Source organism: Triticum urartu, chromosome 1, assembly GCF_003073215.2.
Source record: "Triticum urartu cultivar G1812 chromosome 1, Tu2.1, whole genome shotgun sequence".
NCBI classification, from domain to species: domain Eukaryota; kingdom Viridiplantae; phylum Streptophyta; class Magnoliopsida; order Poales; family Poaceae; genus Triticum; species Triticum urartu.
This window is the reverse complement of record NC_053022.1, coordinates 524599002-524608222: the sequence shown is the minus strand read 5'-3', so window position 1 is coordinate 524608222 and position 9221 is coordinate 524599002. Positions and strand designations below refer to the sequence as shown.

Sequence of the window (9221 nt, the reverse complement as noted above, 5' to 3'; positions counted from 1 at the left end):
ATATTACAGAAAGAAAGAAAAGGGTTTTAATAAAAAAATATTACAGAAAGGAAAAAAACAAGTAAAGGATTTTCATAGGAAATACTCCCCCCGTCTCGTAATATAAGACACTTTTTGACACCACGCTAGTGTTAAAAAACGTCTTACATTATGAGACGGAGAGAGTACATTTTTAGCCCCGGTGAGGATCGAACTCATGACCTTTCCCTTATGAAGGGAACCTTCGACAAGGTGATCTTACCCCACTGTGTGGGACACGAGCAATAAACAAAAAGAGCAGTTAAAAAAAGAATATTACAGAAAGAAAGAAAAGGGTTTTAATAAAAAATATTACAGAAAGGAAAAAAACAAGTAAAGGATTTTCATAGGAAATACTCCCCCCGTCTCGTAATATAAGACACTTTTTGACACCACGCTAGTGTTAAAAAACGTCTTACATTATGAGACGGAGGGAGTACATTTTTAGCCCCGGTGAGGATCGAACTCATGACCTTTCCCTTATGAAGGGAACCTTCGACAAGGTGATCTTACCCCACTGTGTGGGACACGAGCAATAAACAAAAAGAGCAGTTAAAAAAAGAATATTACAGAAAGAAAGAAAAGGGTTTTAATAAAAAACATTTTTAGTCCCGTAATATAAGACACTTTTTGACACCATGCTAGTGTTAAAAAACGTCTTACATTATGAGACAGAGGGAGTACATTTTTAGCCCCCGGTGAGGATCGAACTCATGACCTTTCCCTTATGAAGGGAACCTTCAACAAGGTGACCTTACCCCACCGTGTGGGACACGAGCAAGAAACAAAAAGAGCAGTTAAAAAAAGAATATTACAGAAAGAAAGAAAAGGGTTTTAATAAAAAACATTTTTAGTCCCGTAATATAAGACACTTTTTGACACCATGCTAGTGTTAAAAAACGTCTTACATTATGAGACAGAGGGAGTACATTTTTAGCCCCCGGTGAGGATCGAACTCATGACCTTTCCCTTATGAAGGGAACCTTCAACAAGGTGACCTTACCCCACCGTGTGGGACACGAGCAAGAAACAAAAAGAGCAGTTAAAAAAAGAATATTACAGAAAGAAAGAAAAGGGTTTTAATAAAAAAAGAATATTACAGAAAGGAAAAAACAAGTAAAGGATTTTCACAGGAAATACTCCCTCCGTCCCGTAATATAAGACACTTTTTAACACCATGCTAGTGTTAAAAAACGTCTTATATTATGAGACGGAGGGAGTACATTTTTAGCCCCCGGTGAGGATCGAACTCATGACCTTTCCCTTATGAAGGGAACCTTCAACAAGGTGACCTTACCCCACCGTGTGGGACACGAGCAAGAAACAAAAAGAGCAGTTAAAAAAAGAATATTACAGAAAGGAAAAAACAAGTAAAGGATTTTCACAGGAAATACTCCCTCCGTCCCGTAATATAAGACACTTTTTAACACCATGCTAGTGTTAAAAAACGTGTTATATTATGAGACGGAGGGAGTACATTTTTAGCCCCCGGTGAGGATCGAACTCATGACCTTTCCCTTATGAAGGGAACCTTCAACAAGGTGATCTTACCCCATCGTGTGGGACACGAGCAAGAAACAAAAAAAGCAGTTAAAAAAAGAATATTACAGAAAGAAAGAAAAGGGTTTTAATAAAAAAAACATTTTAGGTGATCTTACCCCACCGTGTGGGACACGAGCAAGAAACAAAAAGAGCAGTTAAAAAAAGAATATTACAGAAAGAAAGAAAAGGGTTTAATAAAAAAACACTTTAGCCCCCGGTGAGGATCGAACTCACGACCTTTCCCTTACGAAGGGAACGCACTACCACTATGCTACGGAGGCATTCTGTGCAAGATTTGTTATGTCGTTTTACTTTATGAGTGGACAGAAATCAAATGGCCGCCGGACAGAAGTTTCTCCTCCTCGACAGACCTGATAGGCCAAACTTAGCTAGAATAAGCTGGCTCATTTCTGCGACGTCGGCGCCTCATCCGTGAATGCCTCCTAAGCTGCCGGACAGAAGTTGTGTGCCGATCCGCAGTTACTCTGAATGAACCTTCATAATAGATCAGATCTGGGTCCTTTCCGCAAAAAGAAAATGCAGTGAGGGCTTGTTCTGGAGTTTGGTTTGCGCGATATCTGTGGGTCAACAAACTGAACGAAAGTTCAGAGGTGCACAACTTGAGATCAACAGACCAGTTACAGCCTGATCTTGTGTCGCATGTACATGCATGCCACGAGACGCCACCACATCTTTCTGTTTACTTATCGCCTGCGTGGTGCGCCGAACCGTAAGCGTTATTTATGCAGCGGCAGTGAAATGCGTTGGCACTTTGAACTTAACCTGCACTCTCTGAACTTCTTGCTGATCTGTTTAGTTGGATCCAGCGGCAGTTTTGGAGTAGTACCCAAATTCAGACTTCTTCAAAACTGCATAGATGCACTGACAGACAGATCAGCAAGAAGAACCAATGATGAACATCTCATTCAGTGATCCAGTAAGTGTCATCTGACATGCTAATTAGGGCATGTACAATGATTGATAAGATAGTCTTATCTTAAATTTTACATGTAATTTAGAGATGACAAAGAAAAATGTCTACAATGGATCATCTTTTAGCCTTATCTTCAATAATTAGCAATTCCTAAAAATGTAGTGAGACATATTGTGCTAAAAGATTATCTCTTGTCTTATCTTAAATAAGAGAAGCCTTCTCTTATGAGTTCTCTCTCCTCCACCTCATCATTTATCCTATGTGGCACTCCTAAAATAGCATCATTGTATATGCCCTTATGTGCACGCTGAACTTAAGCCGACAACTTATATTCATATAAAGTTCGACTACATCTAGAGCTGAGACGGAGACCACTAGGTCGACCGGTGTGCATGTCCCGTTCCCTTCCTATTGTTTATGTTTGCATATCGCCCGGTGTCGACTCTTCAGCCGATAGCATCTTCAGTTTGTGCAAATAACGGCACAAAGTCATGTTGGCAGGACAATGAAAAAAAATCCTCGCGATGTTCGCTCCTGAAATGAAGGGAAAAACCAGCTGCTCTTGGCCCCGAAAGAAAAATAGGTTGTGTCTGGAAAATATGTCCATATATACTTTAAAGTTTTCATGTATCAGAAAAAATATTGAATTAAGAAATAATCATGCATGACTAGATTTAATATTCCGTTACTTCAAAATCATTGTCCATGTAACATCCACCACCACCCAAAAAACCAGAAATGAGAAATGGACAAAGGAAGGAAAAAAAACATAAGGAAAGAGAAGCCAAAAGAATGTCAACGAAAAAACCAACCGAGAAAAATTGAGAAGCAAAGAGCCACAACAAACCAGCAGAACCTGGCGATATAGAACCACTCCTAGTGTCGAGCTATCAGAACTGGGCTGGCCTAGAGGCGTGTGGGTGTTATAGAGGTAACTTGACGCAAAATATAAAAATAAAAAAACTTGACGCAACATGTGTAGGATAAGATATGTCACGCCCCTCTGTCTAGGCAAAAGGGGCGTTGTTGGTTCATAATATCAGCACATCCCTTGATAGGGGTTTTCATGGAACCGAGTACGCATAGATGATCAGACTAGGTGCAGATGAAATAAGGATTTGTCGGCAACCAAGTCCATCAAGTAGTTACTGTATTAGCAAAACTTCATCCTATGTGGATTCAACTCCAAAGAAGAGTATTGTTATAGTATTATGCCCTAGAGGAGGATATGATCCTGCAAGATTTCAACGGACGAAGCTATGAATGGATCACTGACATGATATGAGGCATTAATCGGCAACAAGTTAATTTAGGGTCTGTTTGGGACTGCTTCACTCCACTAAATCAGCTCCACACCATCAAATCCACTTTTGGGTAATCCTCCTTTTCGAAAAAAAATCAAATCCACTTTTAAGCAATTCCACCCAGGAGTTCTAGCTCCACCAGAGAGCAGTTTATCCTATTTGGCTTTCCAGCTAGCACCAGCTTCATGAATGAGAAAAAATGGCGGGAAGGGTCTATTGGGGCATGTGTGACATGGGCAAATAACGAAGGAGTATCCACTTACCGGTGGCCGGCGGTGTTACGGCCCCAGGTACCTCACCTTGTCGGTTACTGGTCCAAATAGGTCGGCCCGAGCCCCCCCCCCCCTGCCCGCCCCCAGGTTGGTTACACCATGGGCCATAAGGCAGCCCATGGTCCCTCCAGGAGAAAGACTCTGGAAGCCATGTAAACCTAGGGCCTTGGTATCTTATACAAGTTGGAGATGCGCTTGTTGAGAGAGCATGTACACCCAATGGCAACATACATAGAGTAAGAGTAGGATTTTACCTCTATCGGAGAGCCCGAACCGGGCTAAACTCATATCCTTGTTTCCTCTCTGACCTAGTCACCACGTTGGCATACCTTACCGAGGGATCTACCAGGATCATCTCCGACAGTGCTAGTGGTGGGTAATTTTCTGCCAACTCCATGTGGACTTTTTGAACAAGAAGTTTTTGAAGCACACGATGGAGGCACAACACTGCTCCTGGCCACATCCACACATTCCTTACGCCCCCGCACCTCAATCAATCCTCCATGATCTGCGAAAGTCGAAACACCTTCACCATACATGAGACCACAGTCTTGAACTACCACTGACTTGAGGCGGGGCCTCAGAGTAGAGGAAGACGAAACAATAGCTCCTCCCTGCAGTAGAAGTGGTCGCCCGCCACTAGCACTCGCACCAGGGTAGGACCCCGCCGTGGGAGTCTGCGAAGACGCCCCACAACAGTCACTCCTGACCTCCCCATCACCTCCACCTTGGTCGCACCGGCCCAAGTCTTTTGCAGCTCTAATCGTGGTTGTAAGCTCCCGAATCTAAAGGCCCGATGGCTTTCCAGGGACTACCCCTCGTCCTCCGCTTTATTTGAGCTCCAGGAGAGCCTCTCCGAAGAAATTGACCTAGGGGAAGGGAAGATCTAGCGGGGAGGGGGGCTAATTAACTTGGGTGGAAGGGGAGGGGTTGGCGGTGGTATTACCGATGATGTTGAGCTGCGGCTACGTTGCCAGCCCAGCCGCCAGTGGGGGGTCGAGACAAGTTGGCATGAGCCCAACCACCAGTGGAGGGTCGAGACGAGGTGGCATGAGCCAAGCGGTGGCTAGTAGTGCACACATTTTTTGAATTTATTTCAGTCTTTCTTACGATGTTCGTTCAACGGCAGGAGACGTTCCCATTGATAAAGTGGTGATTATGGTGACTGTTATGTCGGCTCGGTATCTCGATGGTGTTCATAGGAGTAGGTTGCGCGTGCGTGTGTCTAAGTGTATGTACATGTACGTGAGTATCTACGTTTGCAGTGTGCCCGTGTGTTAAGAAAACAAGCAGGCACAACTTCGATTCTCCACACATGCGATCGTGGCGATTGATTCCATGGTTTTCGGATCGTGCACCGCTAGGACAGGGGGCGGGCGAGCGGTTCTGCGGCAATCGGTGGCTCCTAATCCACTTTTAACGCCAGCGTGACTGACCAGAGAGCGAGCACACACGGTTTACATTCCATGTTTTGTGCGGATCAAATCTGACCAGGCGCATCTGTTATAACCGAGTCAGCACTCTCGTTTACCCCTCCCTTATCCAACCGCATGCATGCATCTGCATATATATACACTCCAGCTGATCCTTCTCTTTTATCCACTCACGGCCATACTTCAGTTGGTTACTCGGCCAGAGAGAGATACAGATCATCGACATGGCAGGGGGGTTCGTCGCTGCAGACGGCAAGACTGGCCACCGGCAGTTCAAAGGGAAAATCACATGGTACGTTTGGATCTGTGGCATCATCGCCGCCACCTGCGGGCTGATGTTCGGCTACGACATTGGTATCTCAGGTATGTACGAGCTCGTCCCGTGATCTGATTTGGTGTGGAGAATGGCAAACATGGCGGCGCGTGGGGTTGATGACATTGATGAAGCTGGTGCATGCATGAGCAGGGGGTGTGACGGCCATGGACGACTTCCTGGTGCGGTTCTTCCCGACGGTGTACGCGCGGAAGCACCGCGCCAAGGAGAACAACTACTGCAAGTTCGACGACCAGCGGCTGCAGCTCTTCACGTCGTCGCTCTACCTGGCCGCGCTCGTCACCAGCCTCGGGGCGTCCTTGGCGTGCACGCGCTTCGGCCGCAAGCGCACCATGCAGGCCGCCTCCGTCTTCTTCCTCATCGGCGCCGGGCTCTGCGCGGGCGCCGTCAACATCGCCATGCTCATCATCGGCCGCATCTCCCTCGGCATCGGCGTCGGCTTCGGCAACCAGGCGGCGCCGCTCTTCCTCTCCGAGATCGCGCCGGCGCACATCCGCGGGGCGCTCAACATCCTCTTCCAGCTCAACGTCACCATCGGGATCCTCGTCGCCAACATCGTCAACTACTACACGTCCAACATCCACCCGGTCGGCTGGAGATACTCGCTCGGCGGTGCGGCGGTCCCGGCGGCGATACTGTTCCTCGGGTCGCTCGTCATCACCGAGACGCCGACGAGCCTCGTGGAGCGCGGGCACCGCGTGGCCGGCCGTGCCATGCTGGAGAGGATCCGCGGCACTAAGGAGGTGGACGAAGAGTTCGACGAGATCAACTCCGCGTGCGAGACGGCGGCCGCCTTGTGCGCGGAGGAGAAGCCGTTCCGGCGGCTCAGGCGCCGGGAGAGCCGGCCGCCGCTGGTGATCGCCATCCTCATGCAGGTGTTCCAGCAGTTCACGGGCATCAACGCCATCATGTTCTACGCGCCGGTGCTGTTCCAGACCATGGGCTTCGAGAGCAACGCCTCCCTCCTCTCCGCCGTCGTGACCGGCGGCGTCAACGTCATCTCCACACTGGTGTCCATCATCCTCGTCGACAAGATCGGCCGCCGCAAGCTACTCCTCGAGGCCTGCGTCCAAATGCTCATCGCCCAGGTCCGTCCACTAACTAATCAATCACCTGAAAATCCCACGTCATTCACATCTGAAGCCCATCTGGAATTATGACGATGGATGATCCGTTGCCCTGCAGGTGACGGTGGGAGGGATCATGTGGGTGCAAGTGAAAGACAACAACAACCCTAGCCACTCGTGGGCGCTGGCCATCGTGGTGCTGATATGCGTCTACGTGTCGAGCTTCGCGTGGTCGTGGGGCCCCATGGGGTGGCTCATCCCGTCGGAGACGTTCCCGCTGGCGACGCGGACGGCGGGGTTCTCCTGCGCGGTGAGCGCCAACATGTTCTTCACCTTCGTCATCGCGCAGGCGTTCCTGTCCATGATGTGCACCATGCGGGCCTTCATCTTCTTCTTCTTCGCCATCTGCATCGTCATCATGGGGCTCTTCGTCCTCACGCTGCTGCCGGAGACCAAGGGCGTGCCCATCGACGAGATGGCCGACAGGGTGTGGCGGCGGCACTGGTTCTGGAAGAGGTTCTTCGGCGACGCCGATGAGGCCAGGATTAATAACTGCTAGCCGGCTGATGATGACGATAATGGCTGTGTCAAGTGAAGTCCCACAAGCCTTGCTTCCAAGCGACATCACGAAAACTGAGCACCTTTTTTAATTTTATTTTTGATTCGACGAGAAGTGATGAACAGTGTGTGATGTGGCATACTGACTAGAGTAGGTACATAGCAATTCAAAAAGGAAATCCTAAAAATCCGACATCAGATTTTAGGCATGGCAAATCGAAAGTTTTCATGACAATTTATGTTATCGCAGGAATAGCAATTTTCTAGTTAAAAAATGAGCTAAGCCGGATTTTTCATGCTCGCCTGCAAATTTGTCATCGTCGGCAAACATAAATGAAAATATGTTTAATTTGACATTACCATTGAAAACAGGGTATGGCTAGATTTCAGTCGACTACGATTTAACCAAGTCTCGGTCAAATGACATAACATGCCAGAGAGAGAAAGAAAAATTGAATAGAAAAAAATACACGGATCTCAATGCAAAATCTCACGGATATAGCAAAGTCTCAATAAACTTAGCAAGACAGTTTAAAATATCTCCTGTCACATGCACTGACAGTTCAGTTGATCATAGAGAGCCATGAGACATACAAATCTTCAGTAAACATCTGCTCATCTGAAGACATTTTCTACTTATAGTTTGTCCAACGTCAAATATTGTTATTTGTATCCGGTAGACCCGGGCCACACGTACATTAATTCAGTTACATCTCACTGCCAGCATGCACATGTGCATACGGTGCATGGATAACATATCATGCGTAAATCACGTTAATAATAAGTACTATCATCTGAAATCACAAAGACATGCAAGATCAAATTAACACTGCAGGCGAGGCATGCTTGCATGCATGCATGTATTGGTCGATCGATCTGTATTCTGTAGTTAGGGTTGGGGACCTGTTTGCTGATCGTCAGACGTAGCGCAGGGCGCAGCTGGTGGCGCGGCCGGCGCCGCAGCAGGCGGCGTCGGAGGAACTGATCCCGCCGGCGGCGGTGCATGTGCCTGCTGATCCGGTGGCGCCGCGGTGCTGGCAGCTCTTGCGGGCGATGTCGCGCATGGAGCTGGCGAGGGACAGCTTGGGGTTGAGGCGGACGGTGGAGTTGAAGCGCTGGCAGAGCGCGGCCGTGGCGTCGACGGCGGCGGCCATGGCGAGGTCGGGGTCCCGCTGCTGGCGCTCCTTGACGGCCTCGGCGCACAGCCCGCACACCCACTTGCCGTGGAAGTGCGCCCGGACGCGGCCGATGTAGGTGGGCGTGCACTCCTCCGCGATCCCGCAGCACTCGCACTGCACGCTCCGCGCCTCCCCCACCACCTCGCCCTGCACACGCATCGCCGTACGTACGTAGGTGCCGTCAGATGTTATCGCCATGCATGTCATGATCAAATTCGCGTACACAGAGAAGTATCGTACTGCAGTGCAAGTGCATCCATGCATGCATGCATGCATCGATCCATGCAACACAAACGCACACGCTAACTGACTAACACAGCGACTATTTCATGGCAGTAAAAATACAAATTAATTAACACCCCGGTAACTACTAGTTACACACAAACACAAGGATCAATCCATGAATATATGCTACCGGTAGACAGGATTGAACCACGCACGTTTAAGATGAGAGAGATCATTGGTTAGTTAGTTACCTCAACGGGTCTAGCCAGGCGCCAAGGCATCGCGGCGAAGGGAGTCGCTAGCAGAGCAGTACTCTGGAACCTTCCTTCCTTGTGAAGCCAATCACCTCCGGTATA

At 48.4% G+C, this 9221-nt stretch overlaps 2 protein-coding genes and 1 non-coding gene across 3 annotated transcripts; 1 reads left to right on the top strand and 2 right to left on the bottom strand.

Moving 5' to 3' along the window:
* Positions 1–1769: 1769 nt before the first annotated feature.
* TRNAT-CGU lies at positions 1770–1841 on the bottom strand. The gene has a single exon. It is a non-coding gene; the product is annotated as a tRNA-Thr (tRNA).
* Positions 1842–5727: 3886 nt separating this feature from the next.
* LOC125537418 (sugar transport protein 8-like) lies at positions 5728–7463 on the top strand. Its single transcript, XM_048700734.1, has 3 exons — positions 5728–5866; positions 5970–6925; positions 7023–7463. Exons 1-3 carry the CDS (start codon positions 5728–5730, stop codon positions 7461–7463), a joined length of 1536 nt encoding a protein of 511 aa, XP_048556691.1.
* Positions 7464–8242: 779 nt separating this feature from the next.
* On the bottom strand, positions 8243–8799 carry LOC125533039. Its single transcript, XM_048696840.1, has one exon. It carries the CDS (start codon positions 8797–8799, stop codon positions 8380–8382), a length of 420 nt encoding a protein of 139 aa, XP_048552797.1. The 3' UTR covers positions 8243–8379.
* Positions 8800–9221: the final 422 nt, after the last annotated feature.